The sequence below is a fragment of the Marmota marmota genome, unplaced genomic scaffold (genome assembly GCF_001458135.2).
Source record: "Marmota marmota marmota unplaced genomic scaffold, marMar, whole genome shotgun sequence".
Lineage (NCBI taxonomy): Eukaryota > Metazoa > Chordata > Mammalia > Rodentia > Sciuridae > Marmota > Marmota marmota.
In genome coordinates, this window is record NW_025999942.1 from 2560939 (window position 1) to 2587449 (window position 26511).

The 26511-nt window shown below is 35.1% G+C and overlaps 1 protein-coding gene across 5 annotated transcripts in view; it reads left to right on the plus strand.

Moving 5' to 3' along the window:
- Sacs (sacsin molecular chaperone) overlaps positions 1-26511 on the plus strand; it is a 150767-nt gene that overhangs the window by 50637 nt on the left and 73619 nt on the right. For 3 of the 5 annotated variants that reach the window (XM_048801279.1, XM_048801280.1, XM_048801281.1), the window contains 6 exons: positions 195-280; positions 3641-3752; positions 8444-8590; positions 10857-12351; positions 13240-13331; positions 24753-24779. In XM_048801279.1, the coding sequence (XP_048657236.1) occupies positions 195-280; positions 3641-3752; positions 8444-8590; positions 10857-12351; positions 13240-13331; positions 24753-24779 (1959 nt within the window). The remainder of the gene's footprint in view (positions 1-194; positions 281-3640; positions 3753-8443; positions 8591-10856; positions 12352-13239; positions 13332-24752; positions 24780-26511) is intronic. The other 2 variants (XM_048801282.1, XM_048801283.1) reach the window with 1 other exon arrangement.

Here is a 26511-nt window from a genome sequence, read left to right on the forward strand (position 1 = left end):
GTCTTGAGATTTGATAAAATTGAGTTTGCTTTACTTCATAATGAATTGCTTAGGTAGATTTTTGAACCAGGATCCTGCTTGAGATATATGAAACAAACTACTATCTATAGTTATCTGTGTCATGGAACCAAATCATATGGCTGATAAATCGAAGATATTTATCTAAATCATTTTAAAGGTATTCTGTATTTTAGGTCGATTTGGTCAAACAACTCCACCACTTGTTGATTTTCTCAAGGACATTTTAAGAAGATATCCAGAAGGAGGACAGATTCTTAAGGTAGGGTATGTGTTGTGCTCATGTTTAATTTCCTTTGATAAAAATGAGACACCGCAAAATTTCTTAGAAATCTTTTAGTGTTTAAAGTTTTAAAGTTTTGTCTAGATTTAAATGGCTATATTTATTTATTTCTGTGACTGCAGTGTATTGGTGGATGGGATAAGTTTGAGAATGCAGTCGGTGTGAGTATGTGAGTTTACCAGGGCAGAGGAGCTCACTGAGCTGCTGTGACTGTCATTAGGCACAAAGTGTTGCTCTAGGAAATTGTGTAGAACATGGTGCAGGAGCATCACACAGCAATCAAATTACCAGCCAACCAAACTAATATAAACTTCACGTCAGGGACCAGCAATATATTTACATTTGGCTTTTGGATTTAGAAGTTTACTTTTTGGGCAGGTTTATTTAATAGGATAATTATTTATTTATTTCTACTGACTGATATTCTTTTTGAATGTACTCATTAAAAACAAAGGGGCTGGGGTGTGGCTCAGTGGTACAGTGCTTGCCTAGCATGTGTGAGGCACTGGGTTCAATCCTCAGCACCACATAAAAATAAATAAATAGAATAAAGGTATTATGTACATCTACAACTAAAATAATTAAAATAACAATAGCAACAACAACAACCCCCTCCCAACTGAACAACCATAAAAGAAAGCAATAAAGGAAGATATTGCAAAAAGTAGATTTTGTGTTTAATAACAAATCTCCTTAATGAATTATAAAAACAGATCAATTATTATATCTTTTTCCTTACTAATTTGTTTAGTATTTGTTATCTTTGGTATCTTAGCCCTCATTTCTTTAGAGATGGTTAGGACTGGGTCAGTTGTGCTCACATAGTAATGTTCAGTTAGGCACTCAGTGAGCATAGTGTCATTCTTTAATGATGGTCATGAGATGAAATACTGAAGGAATTTCAGATTGGGCACCAGTGGTTCATAGAAGGTTAATTCGCAAACTTATTATATTGATTAATTAGGAAAATGGACCTGGGAAGAGTATGGATATGGGATTATTATGGGGGTAGAGAGAAGTGAACAGAGTGAATTCAGAATGAAGATGCAGTTGTGACAGGAAGTAAGGTCTCATCAATTCATTAGTGAGTGATTCGGATCATTGCTAGGAAATGAGGCAGTGGTCTGAGCAAGGTGTGTTGCAAACAGCTGGTGATTGATTCTTCTCCTTTGCATGTTGTGTATATTTATTTTGTAGCCAGTTCAATAGAATTTTGTTTCTTGGATATTTTAGTGCTAGATTTAATAGGAACCTTAAAAAAACTGCCTGTACCTCAGCTAATACCTTTTGTGATTTTTTTTTTTTTTTAAAAAGGGTCTGGATATTTTAGTGACCTGCCCAAGAGCAAATACAAAATTTATTGCTGCTGCTTCTCAGAATCAATTTATAAGTGATTCCCTGAGGAAATAACTGAGTAGAAAGTTTCCCATCCTATTTGGAGCCGGGGACTTAATATTTTATCTTCATTTTTTTCCATCTCTGCTTCCTAAAATATATATAAATCACAGATATCTGAATGAAGACAAGATCCAACCTCTAAAATGCTATCATTTTGTAAGCTTCCTATTGTTTTGGTAATTATTTCATCCTTATTTTTCTTTCTGTATGTTGTATCATAATGTAAATAAGGTTGCTAAATTTGAGAGATTTTGTTAGGTTGAATAGAATTAAAATGGGCTTAAAAAATAAAAATCCTATGAGAAATGGGCAGTTTGTAAATAGGAGGAATTAGTAGCTGACAAGGATGTAGTAGAAGGGTGTGGTTCAGATACTCAAGTTAGGGGTTGAACAGCTGGGGGCTGAGAACCCCCATCCTGTAGCATGCTCTTGATGAACTGAAAGCCTGATCTCAAGCTTAGCTTCTCAGTTAAGCACTATTCCTTCAGTATCCTTTCAGTTGTTGCATTTCACATGGAAGTGTCTCCTGTCTACTCTAATTAAGGCTTTCCTCTCCACACTGCTGTAGTATCAGTGTCAGCTCTCTTAAATTCTTATTCATCCCTACCTCTGATTTAGTGAACCTAAGGTTTGGGGGAGGTAAAGAGGTACTATATTTCATTGTATAATTGTTGCAGATTTTATGCCAATTTTTTGGTAAAAAAGTGGGGTGCAACCATTATGTGAAGTTTTTTGTTTGTTTAAATTGTGCTGGTGTTACTTAAAAATCCTGTCTGAGAGGCAAGATTAGGATGTACTCCTGAATTAATGTCAATGTGGTGGTGACAATCATGCAGTGAAGTATAGTATTTCTCCGCAAAGTCAGGTTCCTGAGTATAATAATACAGAGTGATTTATTGTGTTTGTAATGACCTGCCTATTTAAACAGAAGCTCTTGATTGGTTTGGTCTTAAGTCATAGCTCATTTGGAAAATTATCATCTATTGATCTTTCCTTACTTTAGACAAGATCTGAAGAAAATAAACTAGGGATAATGTCTATGGAGTTCAGATCAATGTTTTGATGATTATAGCCTGACTTTAGGAGTTAAATCTTAAAATGAAGTTTCTTTTCAACTTACCAGGGCTCAGCAAGTTTTGGTAGATGTCCAGAAGTGGTTGGGGTGGTTGGGGTTGGAAGTTTTGTTGAGGCCAGTGATGGGTATAAATCTTAATTTTTCCTTTCATTTCTACATTACAGGGGTCTTGTCACCCATTCACTCATCCACCATCCACCAAGTGAACAATATTATTATCTCCTTTGTGAAAGGACTGAAACAGTCCCAGTCATCACACTTTGTACTTAGGAGAATGCCATGTTCATGTGTCAGGCTCTCAAGAATGTAGCATATGAAAGGGTACATATAGATTGATACTACTTGGTTCTTTTTTTTTTTTATGAGAAGGTAAGTGTGGTAAGCAAACGATAACCAAAGGTCTGTTTTTGGAAATTGCTCAATAAGCATGAGATACTCCTACAGAGAACAAGATGTGCAGCTTTTGGAAATAATTTCTTTTTAAGGAAGATAAAAAGTTTTAGGTAGATTGAAGAAACAGTTGAAAATAGTTCCAGGATTTGTATTTAGAGGTTAAACTTAGTAATGGTGACTTGAAAAATGTATATAATTGGAGAAGGACTTTTTAGCCACACCTTCATATGTATGTAGCAATTACTATTTTTGGTAACCTCACTAGAGCTTAAAGATAATAAGTAGTTGAATTCCTTATATATATATGTACTTTTAAAAATTGTTGTAGGTAAATACAAAGTCGGGCAATAAATAACTATATTATTGAATTATATATTATTTAATGTATTTCTATACATTAAATTATTTTATAACATGAACTATATTATAATGTATTATAATGAACTATATTATTTAATGTATTTCATGTTTAGGAATTAATTCAGAATGCAGAAGATGCTGGTGCCACAGAAGTTAAATTTTTATATGATGAAACTCAATATGGAACGGAAACTCTTTGGTCAAAAGATATGGCACAATATCAGGGTAAGAATCAATAATTAGGAGCAAACTTTATTTTATGAAACAAGTGATTTTTAATGATTTATGATTCTTTGTTTAATGAACAGTCTAATTATCATTTGCATTTCATGTCTTGGAATGTTTAATTACACTTATTCAGGCACTTTTCTCTGCTTTTGGTTGGAAGATGTCTTTGCCACTTAGTAATTTTAGAGAACAAAGAAAAAGCAATATAATTACATAAGTGTTTTATTCTATTCAATCACTTTGGATTTATATTTTTACTAAGATGATGGGATACCCTTTCCATATACATAACATTTTTTGAATTTTCGAAAGAAGGTGTAAGAGGTTGTGCTTTGTGTGTGTTTTGTTTTCTACTCCAGGGGTACTTTACACTAGGGGTGAGAGGAAAGATTGAAGGGGAGGAGGAAACAGGAAAATGAAAGAAAAGATAACAAAAGAGCCATAGCCAGTAGATTACTCTGAGCATACTTACACTCTGAAGCAATGTATTGAAAAGAATGTTCATAACTTTTAGTGCAGCTCTGAAGTTGATAGGGTGATTGTAAATGACTATAAATGAAAAAGAAGGGTCAGTTCCCTTTGCTCACAGATTTTCAGAGAGAGATGAGTCATACAGTTTAAAAAGATGCTTTGTGATTTAGGAGGGTGATCACCATTGGTAACTAAGTATTTGGCATAGTCATAACTTAGATAAAATTTGTGATTTGGAAGTTGCACTTTCTTTATTCTTTAAAAAGAGACGTATGAGTCCTGGTAACATCAGAAAGCTTGCATTTTGGATCTGAGTTCCTGCCACTGTGCTGATTTATGGTCAGTCACATCAGAGTTCATATTGTTTCAAGAGAGGTTTAATGTGTAAGATTTCTCGACTCTTAAGTCTGTGACTGAAGGTAATCATGTGGCAAGACATCCAACTTGGATTCTAGGGACTTCAGGCTATGTCCTAGACCTACAAGGGGCTACCATACTGTCAGCTCCTCAGGTACAGGTGCACCAAGTGGCACCTCTGATCCTTACATTTATTCCTGCTCACCTACAATTGGTAACAAGGGCAAAATCTGTCTCCTAGTTATTTTGATGATTAAATAAGATCATAGACATGATGATGTTTGTGTCTGGTATTATTCTGATGTTGTGTATGTACTGTAGAACCGTAAAGGTAAGATTGTGACGAGTTGTTAGAAAGATTTTGCTTCAAAATTCTGCCAGATGTCTGGGATATTTTGCTTCCAGTCTTTTTACCTCATTAAAAAATATTTTAAATAAGATTATTTAGTTGAGTTGGTGCATATTTATGGATAGCCTCTTTAAAAGCATTATCCATTTAATCATTTTTAAAATAAAAGTCGAGCCAGGCGGGGTGGTGCATGCCTATAATCCCAGTAGCTTGAGAGGCTGAGGCAGGAGGATCATGAGTACAAAGCCAGCCTCAGCCAAAGTGAGGTGCTAAGCAACTCAGTGAGAGCCTGTCTGTAAATAAAATACAAATTAGGCCTGGGGATGTGGCTCAGTGGTGGAATGCCGTTGAGTTCAATCCCTGGCATGCTCCTCCCCAGAAAAAGGTGACATATAAAAATAGGTGACAGTGATCTTTATCTGTATTTTAAAAAGATTTATTGAAGATTCTCTGTGCTCTTGCATATTTGGGAATGACTTTCTCTTGCCTTTAGACATGAGCAATCTTCTTGGATCACAATTTATTTCTGTTTTTTTTTTCCTCCATGTAGTGTTATTTAGAATTTATATGAGAACTCTTCTGTATAGCTTGTTTTTATTTCTTTTTATATAATGAGTTAATAGAAGGCTAAGATGGTAAATCAGATGCACCAGAGTAAGAGATCTTACCCAGCATTGCACTTAATGAGTCTTTCAAAGATAAGAGTTAAGACACACAGGTGAAGGGAACACGGAAAAGTCTGGGACTCCTCTTACCTATCTTCAGGTTCTTTGATGCTGTTAGGACACACACTGGCCTTGGTTTAACAGAAATGGTCCCTGAGTTGTACATGTGGATCATAACTTAACATAGGAGCTATTCCAGTCATAAAACACACTCATATTTTTCTCTGATAATCACAAAACTATGACATTTTCAAGTGGATTATCTTTCATAAATGTATAAATTCCAGATGTTTTTACAATAAACTACCTTTTTGAAGCTATCCAATAGCTAAGGACTCTCCTCCTAGTAAATACTGCGAGTTTCCCCAGAGATCTGTCATCAGCATGTTTATAAGGAGACTTAGCTAGGCCATCAATTTCTTGAGTATTCCCTAGGTAAAGAAGGTAGGTTGCAGGCCTCTGCTAATTTTTTTCTTCTGAAATGCACATTTTCTTCTTTTGGGGTGCTTTTCTCATAAATATCTCATTTTTGGTACTAAGAGCACCCCCTTTTAATCAGGTGCTGATTTAATAGGTGGTGGGTGTTAAATTGATCTCAGTGATGGAAACAGAGAGAGATCCAGTGAGACTCCCAAGTTGACTGGAGCAAGGGAAAAATATGTGGTCTCTCCTAATTCCAGGATGAGTATGATCAGAATTAACCCTTGAATTAAAGACACTGAGAATTGACAAGGCTTTTCTTGCTGGATGCACAGACTTGAGAAGGGATGTATCTGGCCCACTTTGACCAGTTCCCTGTGCTGCTGTAGGGTCATGTTTGTCTTTGGTTCTAACTGTGAACAGACAGGGTGTAAGGAAGCTCCGGTTCCCAAGGCCTAGGGAAGCTCTGCTTATGGGGTGGTTTTCACTGTGTTCCTTCTTTTAGGACCTATAATAGCAATTTGAATACGTACAAAAGCCTCCGAAAAGAGATGTGAGGGGGAAATTATTTTTCAACAAGCACTTTATTTGAATTTTCCAAAAAAATGTCCTGTTGCTTTGTAATTTAATGAATGTTTTAAATAGGCAGTCAAGCAGTAAAGAGTTGGCTGCCGGCTTTCCTGTTAGTGGAAGGGATGGTGGGTCTTCCTTTGGGCTGGTGGTCTGTTGCATTCCTGGTAATGTTTCATTCAGGGTGTGTCCCCTGCTAAATTTCTTAATTACCGTCCACAGGCCTTACAGTTACATGAGTTCTTTGTAGTTTTTGGTAAGAAGATCACTCGGGCCTGGTGTTCAGTGTTGAGTTTTTGTGGTCCTTTATTCTGTGTCTTCATAGCTATTTTTAATGGACATGGAGCAGGCAGAACCAGGCACTGCTTTGTTAGATTCCATTTTAAATCAACTCAGGTTAACTGTTGTGCAATAACAATATGTGTTTGTTACTATTCCTATGATACTGTGTAAAATTATATATTTTATTTTATTTTATCATACTATGTAAAGACTGCTAGCATTATATTAAAGACTAATGGTATCATATGCTGATACTGATTATATTAACACTGACACTTTTAGATATGTTCTCTCTCCTGGGTGCTGTGCTCAGTCTCTTATTTGTATCATTAGATCTTCAACGCTTCTTTGTGGGTAGCTACTATTCTTGTCTTTGTTGCCCAGATGAGGAAATTGAGCCTTCTGACTGTGGTTGCTAATGGTCAGGCTGGTGACATCCAGACTTACTTAAGTCCAGAATCCTCTCACTTGTCCTTTCCAAAACAACCTTTGCAGCCTTAATTTATTATTATCCTGATTATTTTGAAAACAGAAGTGACCATTTTTTTGTAAAACAAAACAGGCTGTCATCTTCATATCTGGGCTTAAATTTAAAGGAGCATGAGGAGAACCATTTGAGGGTGCTGAGAATTGCCTAAGTTCATTTTCATAGTGTATAGATACACATAGCATAGCTTTTTTTTTTTTTTTTTTGTACCACTGAGCCACATCCCCAGCCCTTTTTTTGTTTTTTGTTTTATTTTATTTAGAGACAGGGTCTGGTTAAGTTGCTTAGCCTTGCTAAATTACTAAATCTGGTTTCGAACTTGCTATCCTCCTGCCTCACCTCCTGAGCTACTGGGATTACAGGCATTTGCCATCACACCTGGCACACATTATTGTGTATGTGTTATTAAGTAACTATTTTTAAGAGAAAGCATGTTTAAAGTATAATGAATTAATACAGTTGAATATTTAAAAGAATGTTAGAGCTTCTCAAAATAGAGTCCCAAAAATATTGGTGCAGAATTATAAAAATAACTTTTTAAAGAAGCTACTTTGGGTACATGTATGAAGATACAAATTGGTGTCAACATACTTTATATACAATCAGAGATATGAAAGATTGTGTTGTATACGTGTAACAAGAATTAGAATGCATTCTACTGTCATTTATTTAAAAATAATAATAAATAAATAAAAAAGAAGCTACTTTGGATATAATTCTGGATCATGTATTTAAACATTTGTCACACTAATGACTTTTTAAATTTTATAAGTAATACCTTATGTAGAAAACAAAAAGCAAAACTAAAAAAAGGCAAAACTCCAGAATTTATAACATGATTATTAATAGTGAAGAATTATTTTTCATTTTATTGAATAATACATTAATAAGGTTTTTTTGGTCAGCAATAAATTCTTGATTTATTCAGCTGCTAATTTTTACCATTACATTGTTTTTAATTGTTTTTATTGTGAAAATAATTGAAATTATAATGAATTCTGAATTCTGTCACTGCATTCACTTCTCTCCATTTTCTCTTCAAAAAAAAAAAAAAAAGTGTACTACTTTCTTGCATTTTAACACCCAGGGTCAGCTCTCTATGTGTACAACAATGCGGTTTTCACTCCAGAGGACTGGCATGGCATTCAAGAAATAGCAAGAAGCAGGAAAAAGGATGATCCATTGAAGGTTGGAAGATTTGGAATTGGGTTTAATTCGGTCTACCACATAACAGGTGTAGTATTTGACTTTTAAGTCTTGATAATGGAAGATATTTTAGACTACATTGTATAATTTATTTGGTTAATTTTAGAAATGATACTCTTTTAAAGACATCTTTCCCACATTCTTCTGTCAGTAGCAAGAAGTATGTTAATGAATATCAGTGTTCCAAATTTTCTAAAATCATCATAGTTAATTGTACCCAAATTGTACTTCATTATGTCATGTTAAGAGTTAAAGTTATTATGATTCTATGGAATCAGTGTAATATATTGTTATATTGTGTGATTTAAATTGTAGCTTTTTAAGTATGAAAATTGTCATTATGAAAATTTGTTATGCTAGAAATCTCTAAGAGTTAAACTGATTCATATAGATTTCCTTGTACATGTTTGCACATATCAGAAGGTTAAAGAGAAAAGTGTAATATCTCATTGGTACTGAATAACTGAAAAAAAACGAAGGTCTTTAAATTGGTTCTGATATCTCTGTATTTTTTTTTCTCTTGAGTAAACATGCTATTCTTCTTAGATTTACCAGTATTTTAGAGATCACTTTGAAATCATGTTTTGAATCTGGAAAGAACCTGAGGTTTCTGGAACATAGATACAATTGGAAATGCTTGAAACTCTTAGTGTAGACATTTCTAAGAGTAATGTCTGATCTACCAGAATCACAGCTTTTAGTGCTTACTGTAGTTGTGCAATAAAAATTCTTTGTTGAATTGTTTCTTACTATAGTTTTGTTTGAAATTGATTTTAGGAGAAGGAGAGACTGAGCAGGTAGGGCTGTGACTATAGGTAGGATGACCATGTATTTTATCATTCAAATTGGAACATGTTCAGGAGTAAAGGAGGGTGTTATTATTTTCAGACAATTGGCCTAAATTGGAATTGTCCTGGGCAAATGGAAAGTGGGATCTTCCTAACTATACCTGAATTTTACTAAACTATTGCACTTACGTTAATATTGATCTATTAAATAACATTGACTGTCTCGTATATGAAAATTACATTAAATTATATATTGGAGTATATTACATATGAATAATAATATTCATGTGTTCACTTATTCACAAGTTAGCCCTCAGGACGGCAACATATGGTGGTTTTGAAGTGTTATGTAGTATGTATACGAATCACACAAGTGTGGAGACTATTCTGCAGGAATGAACCATGAAGTTAGAACCAGGCTGATAAATCAGCATTTATATCTCAATGTGGTTTTGTTAAGTTGACAATGAGCACATTTATGTGGGACATTAACTGGAGAGAATTCTCTAACCTGAGGATTTGAGAGGCTGTAGGTAATGCTTTTGTAGCATCAGAAATCTCCTTAACCTGATTTCAGTCATGGGTTTTTGGCATTGTGTAATGGGTATACAGACAAGTATGTCCTGGACTGTAATGTTGCCAGGTGGTTAAATCCATCCATTTGCTACCCAAGAGCTTATGAGTTTGTGATTGTGACAGTTAACCACACATAGATATTAAGGGTTGACATCATGGTGTTACTTCTTGGATGAAGCTTAGGTGCTAACATCTGCATGTGAGACCACATATATCAGAATTACCTTGGGAATTTCACCAAAGGGCATCATGGATAGAATTTCTTTTAATACAGTAGGTCTGACACATCTAGTTTTTTTTCTACCAGTGTTGAAATATCACTCAGTCTTTGATTAAGAATCAGTTGAAGCAATTATCAATTCAGGGCCATGTTATAGAAAAAATATGTGTCTCTAAGTACTATACAGGCTCAGCGTGGTGAGACTTTTCCAATGTGAGAAGCACTTTCACCTGAGGGAGCTCACTTCTTATTCACTAGAGGCCTGTGCTTGTTAGTGACATGGTGGGCAGAACCACCTGCATTATAGTTCTCCTCCCATCTTTTTTTTAGAGTATAGAGTTGAATTTTAAATTTTGAGCATAGGTTGTAACTTTGTTAATTGGGTTCAGTGTGGCTGGGGGGGCTGAGTATAAATATCAAATGTTCTTTATATCCTATGTTTAATGACTTTGAATATACAGTCTAGGTTTTCACAATAATTATGGACAGTTTCTGGGCCTGGCACTTGTTATTGATTAGATTGAATCAAAAGAGAAATCATTTTTAATGTTCAAAGCATTTATTACTTTTTCAATGCCAAATTAAGTCAGTTTTTGAATCATGTTTTTCAGGTGCTAGATTTTGATGGTAATTTTAATCTTATTATAACCACTTATTATCACAGTGCATTAAATTTCAGAGTTGATCATGACTTTAATTTTTATTTACAGATGTTCCTTGTATCTTTAGTGGTGACCAGATTGGGATGTTAGATCCTCATCAAACACTTTTTGGCCCCCATGAATCAGGCCAGTGTTGGAATCTCAAAGATGACAGCAAGGAAATTAGTGAGCTTTCAGACCAATTTGCACCTTTTATTGGCATTTTTGGAAGCACCAAGGAAACATTTATAAATGGCAATTTTCCAGGAACTTTTTTCCGTTTCCCTCTTCGCTTACAACCTTCGCAGCTTAGTAGCAACCTCTATAACAAGCAGAAAGTTCTTGAATTGTTTGAATCTTTTAGGGCAGACGCAGACACAGTACTGCTCTTTCTGAAAAGTGTGCAGGATGTCTCTTTACATGTGCGAGAGGCTGACGGGACGGAGAAACTGGTGTTTAGAGTGACTGCCAGTGAAAATAAGGCCCTGAAACATGAACGGCCAAATTCTGTAAAGATTCTGGAAACTGCAATAAGTAACTATTGTAAAAAGATTCCAAGCAATAGTATCACCTGTGTAACATACCATATAAATATAGTTTTAGAAGATGAGAGTACTAAGGATGCACAGAAGACATCTTGGCTGGTGTGTAACAGTGTGGGTGGACGAGGGATTTGTAGTAAACTTGACTCTTTAGCTGATGAATTGAAATTTGTCCCAATCATTGGAATAGCCATGTCTTTGTCATGCAGAGGTGACGAAGAAAAAGGAGCAATATCTGATTTCTCAGGAAAAGCATTTTGTTTTCTTCCTTTACCTCCTGGTGAGGAGAGCAGAACTGGGCTCCCAGTCCACATCAGTGGGTTCTTTGGCCTGACTGACAACCGCAGGAGCATAAAATGGAGAGAGCTAGACCAGTGGAGAGATCCAGCAGCCCTGTGGAATGAATTTCTTGTTGTGAATGTTGTCCCAAAAGCATATGCCACCTTGATCTTAGATTCAATAAAACGTCTGGAGATGGAAAAGAGCTCCGATTTCCCTTTGTCTGTGGATGTTATCTACAAGCTTTGGCCTGAGGCCAGCAAAGTCAAGGTGCATTGGCAACCGGTATTGGGGCCTCTGTTTAGTGAATTATTCCAAAATGCTGTGATTTACTCAATCAGTAATGATTGGATCAAGTTGGAACAAGCCTATTTTTCAGAACTCGATGAAAGTTTGGAATACACAGAATCTGTGCTCAACTACCTCCAGAGCTCAGGGAAGCAGATTGCCAGGGTGCCAGCAAATCTGGCTGCTGCAGTTCAGCTCAATGCTGTTGCCTCCTCCAGCTCCATACCTATGAGGAAGGTGACACCTGCATGGGTGCGGCAGGTGCTGAGGAAGTGTGCACATTTGGGCAGTGCTGAAGAGAAGCTTCACCTTCTGGAATTTGTGCTTTCTGACCAAGCCTACAGTGAGCTGCTTGGGCTGGAGCTGCTACCTTTGCAAAATGGAAATTTCATCCCCTTTTCCTCATCTGTGTCAGATCAAGATGTTATTTATATTACCTCAGAAGAGTATCCAAGGTAGAGATCATACCTCTCAAATGCTTGTTTACTCTGGGGGCTCCCTGCCCCTCCCCGCATCTTTAATTGTAAAACATATCAGTTAGCTATGTAGATTTTGTGGTTGGGAAGGTTTTTTGAAGAAATATTTTGTTAAAATACTAAAGGATATGTTGCACATTTTAAAATGCAAAAGGGTGCCAGTTATTTATCATTTAAAAAATTATCTAAAAGCTGGGCATGGTAGCATACATCTGTAGTCTCAGATCCTTGGGAGGCTGAGGCAGAAGGATTATCTGAGCCCAGGAGTTCAAGGCCAACATGGGCAATAGTGAGACCCCATCTTAAAAAAAAAGTTATCCAAGTAGTTATTTACCTTAAATTTGAATAGCATCCCTGAGAACCATGATTATAAAGTGCTAATAATAACTAGGTCAGATTAGTCTCTATTGAGGTGTTTTGATGTATCTCTTTATAACTGAGGATATGTATTGACATTTCAGAAAGGAAAACTGATTTTATCCTATGGTGTTTAGAACATGTCTGAATTATTTTTTAAGAATTTTTCTTTAATTGTAGATGTACATAATGACTTTATTTATTTATTTATTTTTATGTGGTGCTGAGGATTGAACCCAGTGCCTCACACGTGCTAGGCGAGCGCTCTACCACTGGGCCACAACCCAATATGGTACACAATACCCTCATATTTTAAGCCAAAGCCTAGGTAATAATTGGTCAAAAGTACTGAAATTTGATTTCATCTGTATACTTCATGTAAATTTAATCTTATCATTTTATGTAAGGCAAAAATGGTAGGTTTAACTGGCTTGAAATTCTATGGAGGAATATTTTTTAATTTTAGAATTATTAAAAGATTATAATTGCTGTGTGCCTTTCATTTTCTAGGTCCCTTTTCCCAGGTCTTGAAGGAAGATTTATTTTGGATAACTTGAAACCTCACCTTCTAGCTGCTTTAAAGGAAGCTGCCCAAACCCGAGGTATTGTAGTTGTTTAGAATTTTTTAAAAAACAAACCTCTTGCTGGGCATGATGGTGCATGCCTGTAATTCCAGTGGTGTGGGAGGCTGAGTCAGGAGGATCACAGGTTCAAAGCCAGCTTCAGCAATTTAGAGATGGCCGGAGCAAGTTATCGAGACTCTGTCTCAAAATAAAAAGGACTGGGGATGTGGCTCAGTGGTTAAGTGCCCCTGGGTTCAATCCCTGCTACCCCCCCCCCCCCAAAAAAAAAAAATGAATCTTACAAGGATGTAAATAGGTTTTGTAAGTTTTCTATTAATAATTATTCATTTTAGACTTGTAAATTAATGATTTTATATGGTTCAGCCTAATAGTATTGCTGTATTTTAAGATATTTCAGAAGTCATTCTAGCATCTAAAAGAATCCAAACATAATGTATGTAAGAGTCTCTCCTGTCATGGTCTGATGGTGGCTATTTACAGAATCTCATCTTTACCAGTGTAGGGCTTTGCATTTTTTTTTTTTTTTAGTGCTTTTCATTTTGACGTTTGAGCCTCTTCTCCTCATACCTTGCAGAGCCTGTGTAGTAATAAGGACAGCAATTATTAGTTAAGTGGCATGGATAGGAATAGAAAGGTTAATAAGAATCAAGGACATCACGGAAGTTCAGGTCTTTGACCTTGCCCTCCTTGTTTCCTCCAGGGCTTCTTGTGGTTTTGCTGGGTTTGCATTAAATGTGATCAGCTTCCTAGAAATGTGGGCTGGTACATTGAACCCCATAAAACTTTTCACTGAAGTATAACGTACATACAGAAAAGTGCACATATCGTGAATGTTGGCTTAGAGGAATTGTACAAACTGAACATACCTATGTCACCTAGATCAGAAAACAGGACCAAAGTCCCTCTCTTTCCTTTTCAGTTCACAACTCAAGGGGCACAGCAGAAATTAACTTAGCTAGTTATCATCCTTTTAAAAGCAATCATACAGTATGTACTTTTTGTTTTGCTTCTTTAACTTAACTGTAGTGCTACTGAGATTCTTCCAATCATTGTATGGTGGTATAATTGCTCTTATTGCTATAGTACTTCATTGTGTGATGGATTACTTTCTTTGGAAGAGAATATTTTGTTGGTGGCAAATAGTTTCTGATGTGGATATGGATTTACAAATCAGCTGAAAGTTATTCAGAGCCAAATTAGGTGAAAAGAATAGAAGGCCAACAGAGTAATACTACTTTGGCTTGGAGTTTTTTAGATATTCTGTTGTACAGAGCGTGGCCAAAGTTTGCTTGGTGTTACATTTTTAGGAGTGAGTTAAATTTATAAGTTAACTTTGGTAATTTGATATGTTTACAAAGTTCAGTCTTCCTACTTTACATATTTTCTCTCTCTCTTTTTTTTGTTCTTAGGACTTAACCCAGAGGTGCTTTACCAGTGAGCTATATCCCCAGTACTTTTTTATTTTTTTGAGACAAGGTCTTGCTGAGTTGCTCAGGGCCTTGCTAAATTGCTGAGACTGACCTCAAACTTGCAATCCTCCTGCCTCAGCCTCCTGAGTCACTGGGTTTACAAATGTGTGCCACCATGTCCTGCTCATTATCTCTTCTGCATGTCCTGGTTATTTCCTGGTCATACCATAAATACTGTGTTTTGTCTCTTGTTAGTTTATCTTTTGGTTAATTTTTTTTGGAATATTAACTAGATGTTTATTCAAGGTTTTCTTTTGTTTTTCATCACCCATCATGTGTGATTATGGCAGCCAGTGTCCTGTTCTTCTATTGAGCCCTAGAATTAAATGCAGTAGCTCACAATGTAGTTATAGGCAACATTAGAAAAACCACAGGCTTCTTTACATGTGTCCTGCCCTTGCAAAATATGGAGGAGCTTGCTGTAAGAAACATACTGAGTATGTGCAGATTCTTTTCCTAAATTTACCAATTGGGTTATTCTACCTTGGAGGTGTGGGGTATATGAGTATGAGAAGAGAGAGGCCAAAAATATTGTTTGTGGAGATCTCTTCATGTGGTAGGAAACACCAGAAATACATAACAACATTTGGTATTTTCTGTTCTAAGTAATGGTTACTCCATTGTTTTGCTGACAGAAAGCACCGTGGACTCTCAACTTCTGTTTACCTGTAAAACTGCTTACCCAGTCTTGAAAGTACTGTTGCATGAAATTAAAATGTGATGTTTCTTCCCACGCAATGGATAGTTCTCTTCTACTTCTGTAACTCAAACAATTTCTCTTATTATTTGATAATTTCTCCTTTTACTTATAACACATTTAAATTCTTAGTCAAATAGTAATTACTGGTTGTATTTTCAATGTTTACATCTATTGTCCTTTTATCATTAGCAGTTGAGCATGTTTCAGTATCTTCTATTTCAGAGAAAATAAAAGAAACCTTGACTTTGATTTCAGTTCTTGAATTCTGTCACAGTCCAGGTTCTAGAAGAGTAGTCTTATTACTCTGACCATTCATTATCACTGTAAACAGACTTTTACTTCTACTATCATTCCTCTTAATGCTGGCTGAGGTCAACTATTAATAATTTCTGTGTTACTATGTTTAGTGTATTCTTTTTTCCCTTTTATATGATCTCCCTGAAGATCTCGTGCTGTTGCTCACTACTTTATACCCTCTGCTTTTAAGCTACTATTCTTTCTTTTATCCTCCTATATCTTTGACTATTCCCAGAATTATTTGTGAATCCCTGTTCTTTAGTTAACTCCCTAAATATGAGTTAGTTCAGGGGCTCCTTCTTTAGCTATTTTATTTTATTCTTTATTTTCTTTGAGTATATTTATTTGTGTATTAACAACCTCCATAGCAATCCAGTCTCAAGTGAAATGTAATGAAACAATTAAAAACCTGGCCTTATAGTGACATAAGTCTGGGTTCAAACTTCATTCCTTGATTTATTGTATGACTTTGAACAAAATCATTACCCTCTCTGAACCTCTGTTTCCTCTTTGATGCACTGATATCCTTCCATAAGGGTGTATCTGATGTCCTCAGGATTTGATTTCATGGAATAAAAGGACATACTGCTTTATTGTGAGGTTAATGAAATGAGAATAAAGATTGAGTGGATGATGGCACCAATCACATGTTACCAACTGAATTTTATCCAGATTTGTATAAATTACAGCAGGGAAGATTATTAAGAAGATTTTTTGAGGACAAAATAATGTATACAGAATCTATCTATCTATCTAATTATCTATCTATATTTGTCTATTATATATGTTGCTTAGCTCAATTCCTAGCGCATAGTGAACATTAATAAATGGCATTTATTATGAATGATCATTTTACACTTGTAGTTTCATAAGTATTTCAAAAATAAAACATTTTCAAAAACTTTAGTCCTCACCTGAAATCATTTCTTCTTTTGAATGATCCTGTTGAAAATGATGCCACTATCCATGGGAATTGTTCTAGATGAGTTCTTGTTTTGTCGTCTTTTTCTGCAGTTTGCTGGTTGTTTGTTTTAGTCAGCTTTCTCACTTCTCTGACCAAAGACTTGACAAGAGCAATTTTGGGGACGGGGGGAATGTATTTGGCACTTAGGATTTCAGAGATCTCAGTGCATAGACATCCAACTCCACTACTCTGTGCCTGAGGTGAGGCAGAACATCATGGCAAAAGCAGCTCAGGACATGGCAATCGGGAAGCAGAGAGACTAAGCTCAGCTCACCAGGGTAAAATGTATATCCCAGAGGCAGACCCAGTGACCAACCTCCTCCAGCCACACTCTGCCTGCCTACAGTTAACACCCAGTGAATCCATTCAAGTGGATTAATTCACTGATTAGATTAAGCTCTCATAACCCAATCATTTAGCATCTAAACCTTCTTGTCTTTTGTATGACATGAGCTATAGAGGGACACCTCATATCTAAACCGTAACAACCCTGCTCCAGGCTTTCCAGTAGATACTGATTTAATCAAAAGAGATCTAGACTTGTTAGTATGTGCCAGATAGTGTTCATGATTCTGAACTCTTTCATAATTGTGAAGAGTATCTTAGTGACCTTGCTCCAGTCAAAGTTACTCTTCTATTCTAGTCATACAGGCACATATAGATTGACAGACATAAATGATCCCTTAATTACATGAGAGCAGCAATACCAAGCAGATCTGTCACCACCATGTAGAACAGTGTCTACTTCAAGATAGGTGCTCAATAATTTTTTTAACTGAATCACCATTTTCTCATATCTGTACTTTTGTATATGGTATTTCTTTTGCGTAGGATACTTTCTTTCCATCTTGCATTTGCCCAGGTAACATTTGTGTGTGTGTGTGTGTGTGTGTGTGTGTGTGTTGCTGGGATTGAATGCAGCACTTGCATATACTAGGCAAGTGCTCTACCAATGAGCTACAGCCCCAGCTCCTAACATTTTTTTAATTAATTTTTAAAACTGATACATAAAACATAAAGATTTTGCATGTTTATGGGGTACCATGTAATGTTTTGATATATTTATACATTGTATAATATTTTAAATCAGGTTAAACATGCCCATCTTCTCAAACATTTATCATTTCTTTATGGTGAAAACATTCAAAATTCTTTCTTCTAGCTTTGTGAAATACACAGTATATTATTGTTATATATAGTCACTCTGCTGTACAATAACACAGTTGAAATTCTTATTCCTGTCTGACTATAACTCATTACCAATCGATGAACCTCTTCCCATCCCTCTCACTTCTCTACTCTTACCATTTCCCGTAACCAGCATTCTTCTCTCAATTTATATGAGATCAACATTTTTACATTCTGTGTATAAGTGAGATCTTGTGGTAACTGTCTTCTGTGCCTGGTTTATTAGCATAAGGATCTCTGTTTTCATCCATGTTGTTATGAATGACAGTATTCTATCCTTTTTTATGACCTGATAGTATTTCATGGTATGTATATACCACTTTATCCATTCATAATATGATGGATACTTAACGTTGTTTCCATTTCTTGCCTATTGTAAATAGTGCTGTAGTAAACCTGGGAGTGCAGATGTCTCTGACATGTCAGTTTCTTTTCCTTTAGATATATCCAGGAGTGGTATTGCTAGATCATTGGTAGTTCTAGTTTTAATTTCTTTTTTGAGGGAACTGCATACTGTTTTTTATAATGGCTGTACTAATCTACATTCCCACCAACAGTGTGTAGTGTTGCCTTTTCTCCACATCCTTGCCAGAACTTATTATCTTTGTCTTTTTGATAGCGGCAGTTCTTAATGGAATGAGTTGATACTTTATTGTGATTTGATTTACATTTCCCTTATGATTAATGTTTTTGTGCACTTTTTCATAAACCTGTTGGCCATTTCTGTGTCTTTTGAGAAGTGTCTGTTTAGGTCCTTTACCCATTTTTAAATCTGGTTATCTTAAAATCAGCATACTATATTGACGCAGCCACATCAACGTTTATAGCAGCTTAATTCACAATAGCTAGACTATAGAACCAACCTAGGTGTCCCTTAATAAATGAATGGATAAAGAAAATGTATATATACTCAATGGAAAATTACTCAGCTTTAAAAAAGAGTGAAATTATGGCATTTGCCAGTAAATGATTGGAGTTGGAGAATATCATGCTAAACAAAATAAGCCAATCTCACAAAACCAAAGACTGGATGCTTTCTCTATATGCAGATGCTAATTCACAATAAGGCAGGGGGTGGGGGCACTAGGGAAGAATGTGTAAGTATATAAATAAATATATTAGGTAGAGGGAAGTGATGGGAGGGGAGGGGAGGGGATGTGGTGATAGGAAAGATAGTAGAATGGAACAGACATTATTACAGTATGTATATATGTGACTACATGACCAATATGATTCTGCAACATGTACACTCATAAAAATGAGAAATTATATTCCATCCATGTATGATATATCAAAGGGCATAAATATATAACTAATGAAAGCAAATAAAAAATTTGAAAAAATCTAGTTATCTGATTTTTTTGCTATTGAGTTGTTTGAATTCTTACACATTCTGCTGAATATTATCCCCTCCTCAGATGTAATTTACACATATTTTCTTCTGTGGTATATGTTTTCTCTTCACTCTGATGATTATTTCTTTTGCTGTACAGAAACTTTGTTTTGGTGTCATCCCATTTGTGTGTTTTTGCCTTTGTTTTCCTGTCCTTTTGGGGTCTTGTGAAATACTTGCCCCTTTCATTATGTGAAGCATTTCCCTTTTGTTTTCTTCTAGTATTTTCATATAATTTCAGATCTTACTTAAATATTGAATCTGTTTTGAGTTGATTTTTCTAGTGGGTGAGAGATAGGTGTTTAGGTTTCATTCTTCTCTATGTGCATACCCAGTTTTCCCAGCACCACTAATTTGCTAGTCTTTTCCCAAGTACCTGTTCTTGGCATCTTTCCAGAAAGTCATTTCACTATAAACCCATGGGTTTACTTCTAGGCTCTCTGAGGCTTGTATCTGTTTTGATGCCAGTACTATGCAGTCTTGATCACTATGATTGTAGTAGTTTTTGAAGTCAGGCAGTATAATGCCTTCTGTTTTGTTCTTTTTGCTTAAAATGGCTTTGGCTATTTGGAATTTTTGCAGATCCATACAAGTTTTAGGATTTTTCTTTTCCTAATTCTGTGAAGAATGTCATTGATATTTTGATAGAGATTACATTGAATCTGTAGATCATTTATGATAGTACGGACATTTTACAATGCTGATTTTTCAAATCTGTGAACACAGGATGTCTTCTCAATTTTTTGTATATTCTTTAATTTCTGTCATCAAAGTTTTATAGATTGGATTATAGAGATTTTTCACCTCTTTGATTAAATTTATTCCTAGGCATTGTAGCTCTGGTAAATGGGATTGCCTTTTTGATTTCTATTTTAGATAATTTGTTGTAGGTATATAGCAGTGATACTAATTTTTATATGTAGAATTTTCATCTTGCAACTTTGCTGAGTTTGTTTATTGTAGTAGTTTTGATTAATACAGGTATTTGTTGTTGCACATAGTACAATAAAACCATATTTGGTGGAGTTTTTGGGGTTTCCTACATATGAGAACATGTCATCTAGTGACAGACTTTGTCTTTTTCAGTTTGGATGACCTTTATTACTTTCTCTTGCCAGTTTAGATGACCTTTATTACTTTTTCTTGCTATGGCTACGACTTCTACTTTCATCTAAGTGGTGAATGTAGGCATCTTTTTCTATCCAGAAAGCTTTTATTTATTTCATTTGGTATGATGTTAGCTGTTGACTTATTATATATGGCCTTTATTATGTTGAGGTACATTCCATACCTAAATCGGTTCAGCATTTTTATCATGAAGGGATGTTGAATTTTTGAAATGCCTGTTCTGCATCTCTTGAGATGACCATATGCTTTTTGTCTTTGTTGTGTATGTTGTATTTCCATCCTTTTGTTACAATAATCTTTTAATTTTCTTCGTGATCTCTTTCTTGGTTTGTTCAAGAGTGTAAGTTGTTTAACTTCCATTCATTTGTATAGTTTCCAAACCTATTGGTTTCTAGTTTTTATTGTATTGTCATGAGAAAATATACTTGAAATGTGTTGTGTATCAGATTTATTGATTTGTATATGTTGAACCGTTCTTGCTCTGGAATGAATCCCACTTGATCATTGGGAATCTATTTAGTGTGTTGTTGGCTTCAGTTTGTTAGTATTTTGTTGACAATTTTTATATCTATATTCATCAAGGATATTGGCCTGTAGCTTTCTTTTCTTCTATTGTTGTGTTCATATCTCATTTATGTATCAGGGCAATTCTGGCCTTTTGGAATGAATTTGGGAGAATTTCATCTTCCTTCAGGTTTTTTTTTAAATAATTTAAGAAGAATTGGTATTAGTTCTTTAGTATTTGGTAGAACTAAGCAGTGAAGTTATCTGGGAGACTTTTTATTACTGATTCAAACTCATTACTCATTAGTGGTGTATTTAAGTTTTCCTGTTTTTTCATGATTCAGTCTTGCTAGGGTGTATGTGTCCAGGAATTTATCCATTTCTTCTAAGTCATTGAATTTGTTGTATGATCCTTTGCATTTCTGTAGTGTTCATTGTAATGTCTTCCTTTTCATCTCTGATTTTAATGTATTAAGTCTTCTTTTTTCTTATTTAATCCAGCTAAGGACTTGCCGATTATCTTTACGAAGAGCCGACTCTACATTTGTCTACTGTATATTTGTTAGTGCTTCCCTTATTTCTGCCCTGATTTTTGTACTGTTTTTACATCTACTAATTTTTTTTTTTTTTATACTGAGGACTGAGCTCAGGAGCACTCAGCCACTGAGCCACATCCCCATTCCCATTTTGCATTTTATTTAGAGACAGGGTCTCACTGAGTTGTTTAGCACCTTGCTTTTGCTGAGATTGGCTTTGAACCCGCCATCCTCCCGTCTCAGCTCCCAAGCCTCTGGGATTACAGGTGTGTACCACTGTGCCCAGCATCTCCTAGCATTTTAAAGTTTTGTTGTTCCATTTTGCATCTTTCCCTGTTGTCTGCTCCTACTATTGTTAACATAGTTATTAAGGTCTTCTTTTTGTTTTTAATATTCATAATAAAGATATGAATTGCCTACATACCGTGTTCCGAGCATTCTGAATTTGTCTGTGTAGTTACTTTGACCAATGCATTGTATACTCTTCAATGTTTTCCTCTTACTCATTAACATCTCTTTTTTTTCAGTTTGAAGAACTCTTAACATTTCTAAACGCATGTGTGGAGGAGATATATTCTCTCAGCTTTTGTTGTCTGGGAATATTTAACTCTCATTTCTAAAGGATAGCTTTGCTGGATACAGCATTCTTTACTGACATTTTTTTCTTCTTCATTATTGTGAAAATTCCTTACCATTATTGTGAAAATTCCCTCTTTCATTGCCTATAAGGTTTCTGCTGACAAGTCTGCTATCAGGCAAACTTGGACTCTTATTTATTAATTGTTTCTTTAATTTTGAGAATCTTATCTTACACCTTGCTTGATTGTAATATGTCTTAGGATAGACATGGTGGAGTTAAATCTGACTGGTGATCTGTTGACCTTCCTATACCTGGATGTTTGTTTTCTTTTTAGATTTAGGAAGTTTTCTGTATTATTTCTTTGAATAAACTTTCTCTCCTTTTGGCATCCTCAAGATCCTTTTAAACCTCCAAATCTGAATAGTTGCTCTTTTATTATTGTCCCGATGTTGATATTAGCTTTCTTCTTTCCCCTTCATTTTTTTCGAGAGGTTGATGTTTCCATCTGCCACGTGAGGCCTGGATTTCAGAACAGGACTACAAAAGGGATGTCAATCATGTCATTTGCCTGTGATTTAGTATTTCTTTCCAAATTAGTGTCTTCTGTTACAGTGTTTTCCATAACCATGAGATAACAGCCTGAATCATCATTTCCTTTTGAGAAGCTCAAAGAAATTGAAGGATTTAAATGATTTGCTTGAGTTGTAGAATTGGAGCCACAATTCTATTTTTATTTTTTATTTGCAGGTCTAGATTATTTATCTATTAAAAAGTGAGTAAATGGGTTAATTCAGAAATTGGGGAAGAAGAGAAGAGTTAGAAGAGCAGGTAAATGAACACTGAATGAAAGGAAAAAGCAATTAAGCGAGTCAAATGCTGAATATATTGGCACCAGGATCCTATTTGTATACTTTTAAATTTTTATATTTATTATATATATTTATATAATATATAATATATATATTATATATATTATATATATATATATATATTTATTATATATTATATTTATGGTCATATGCCTTGTTTCATATCATGACCAGAGTCTTCCATAAGTGTTAGTTTCAAATTCCCATATGTACCAGGCATCATGCTAAATGAGATTAATATACAGATGGATAAAATTGAAGAAGTTCACAGTGGAGTGAGGACCCTGATGTAAAAATCATTACTGTCATTTAGTTTGATGGGCACTTAATCAAATATTGAGAATAGAGTGGGTCTATATTGAGGTGGGTGGCAAGTCAGGGAGAGCCCATGTTCTGTCTTGCACATGTAGCTCTAGCCACCCCCATAGCTATTTGTTGGACGGATGGTCTCTTTTACCCTCCCAACTCCACTCTCACCCTCACCTTCACCCTCATTCAGGCCACTGTCATCTCTCCTTGAAATGGGGAAATAACCTCTAGTATCTCCCCATGTTCATTCTTGCTCCTCAGGTTAACTCAATGTGCACAAGTATTGTCTTTCTAAAATACTACTTTCCTACCACTTCTCAAAAATCTTTCACAGACTTCCACCTTTTCCTTACATAAAGGCCTAATCCTTAACCTTTCTAACAAGGCTGTTTATTACCTGGCTTTGTTTTCTGGGTGTCATAAAGATGCCTGAAACGTGGAAGTCCTACATAAACCTTTGGTGTTATTCTTCTCCTTCCTTGATTTCTTTGTTTCTTGTGATCTTCTCATATTTGGGGAACAATATGTTCTCCTTCTCCCTTAGGTGTGGGACATGTGGCTTATGTCTTCGCCATCCTCCTTCATCTTGCCACTTGGTACTACTCTTGCTTGCCGCCACCTGTGCTTCCAGAGCACTGGGCTCACCACAGCACTACAACGGTACTTCTTGTTTGTATGTTTATCTAATACCTGCTTTCCTCATTAGACAGAGACAGAGTCTGGGACTATGACTGGCTGTTACCTTCTGTGTCACTAGCACTCAGCTGATTTGCCTGACAAATGCCTGCCCTTAAGATGATTTGAAGGATGTTTAGAAGATTAGAAGAACTTAAGTTCCTTTGGTTAGACCTGTGATTCTTGTCTTAGCTGCCAGGTTGAGCCTAAGATGCCCAAATACACAAACATTTTTATCAAGTTACAGCTGTAACTTGATCAAATAAACGACTTGCCTAGGCAGGGAGGGGTTAGATGTCAATGGAGCAGTTCTTAGAAGTATGTAATTATTGGTGGTTGTCTAAGCAAGTGGTGGGAATATTTGATAAAATTTCCCTTTCTTTTTCATAAACTCAGAATTGTACCTTTACTTTCTTTAAGTATTTAAAAATTATACTTCTCTTTCTCAATTCTTTTCTAGAATCTCTGAAAAGTTATGTGATACTAGCCTGTGCATAAAGCCCATAAAGGCTTATCAAGTGGCTTATTATGTGGATGAAATGCAATTGATGCATATAAACTACATGCTTCTTACTTCTTTACTTTGTTTCTGAACTAAAACTCCTGACTGTTATGTAGTTTGGATTAGCTTGCATTGAAATGTCTTTAAAATTTTAAATGTATATTCTGCTACATTAAGAGTTTTGTTTGTGTCTTGTCTTTTACATAATGATGTGTAAAGATTCTATAGACAGCATTGTCTTAAGATACCAAATAATTGTTACAGCAGACATGTGAAAATTGTGACAATTTTGGCTTTTCTAAGAATGGATTTGATTACATTCTAGCACAACAACTTCTCTGGGGATATTCAGGTAGGATAACTGACTGAATGTTGTGTTCTTTTGAAGCTTGATGTTTGTGTTCATTTGATTTTTGAATCGTGTTTTCTTTTATCTAAGTAGTTAGAAATTATGCCAACAATTTTTTTTTGGTGGTAATAACTATTAAAGGAGAGAGGAAACTTGATTAATACAGGTATTTGTTGTTGCACATAGTACAATAAAACCATATTTAAATGACTTAGAAACAGTTCATTTCATAGGACATTTAGTCTCAAATGAAAGATCACGCAGAAATTTTGTATTTTAAGCTGTGTTATTTAATGGGAAAATGTAACAGTGAATGTACCTCTGTTATATGTACACACAGATATTCAGATGAGAGTGTAGGAAGAATGAATTCTGAGATATCTCTCACTAGAAAGTTAGAGGCCTCATAATGAACCATTTGATTTTGGCTTAGTGCTGAGGCTGGTGATAGTGGGAGCCTTGTCCTGGGCATGTTGAAGAATCACACCATGGCCCATCTAGTTTTTATTAGGGACCATTGACTAACTGCCTATTTTGTCATTTTACTGACTATATATATATATATATATATATATATATATATTTTTTTTTTTTTTTTACATAAAAACAACTTTATTTAACTTGTGGTTTTACTTTTCCCAAGTTCATGTTTCACTTAGAAATTTAAGAGATGCAATATTTTCTTTATAGAAATTGTTTCTATGATATGATAAATGTTATTCTTTGAAATAGACCATGCATATAAAATCAGCTTAGAAATCAAATCATTATTGTACTGATAATTGATAATAGATATTAGATTTGGCTTCTGATTTATATTAGAAGTACCTAATTAGTCTTAACTACTATTATAAAAATTTTCCTAAAGCTTTATCAATATATCTTACATTTTGTAACATGTAGTCAAATCAAAGAGGAAAGAAAATCTTGCCTAAAGTAGGCTGCATAGTTAACACTTGCCCTGAGGACTCTTCCAGGTTAGGTATAGTTCTCTAAATGTTGTTTCATCTCCCATTCTAAACCAAAGCCTGGAAATCAGTGGCAGAGCATCAGTGCTGTTTAGGAGAATAAATTTGGTCATTGGGACTAATTTTGAACCCCCTTGGCCTGCTGCATATAAAAGTGGGACATTTGCACTAATCCCCGATGCTTAGCAGTGCTGCCGCTAGACTTGTGGCATTCCTGCTAGAGTCTTAGCTGTCAGTTAAAATCTCTTTCCTTTTTGTGTTTGGTCTTTTCTTTTTCTTTATTTTAATATATATATATATATATAATTTTGAAGATTTGACTTGACCATTTAATTGGACCATCACTATATCACATATTTATTTACAAAGAGATTTTAATATGTCTACACATTAATATTAATATTTAATATGTCTACACAGTGGAGCATTATTGGAACTCATTAAAGCTGCCATTGCCATGTATGCGCAAAAGTATAAAAAACTCACCTGTACTTGAAGTCTCAGATCAGCACTGTAGCCAGTTGGGTGTGATTTTAGAGGAGTCTGATCAAATGTTGTAAACTTCAGTTAATATTTGGGACTGTGATTTTTTTTGGTAAAGTAATTTTTTTTTTAATTTTAAAAGTGCTTTCTCAACATTCAAGAGAGGTACATAAATAACACAACACTTTCAAAGATGGAGAAACTCAGAGATTAGTAAATTATATTGAAGGGCACAATATGTAGTACAATTGGGAAAAGAATTTTAAGTAGACTGCATTATTTCC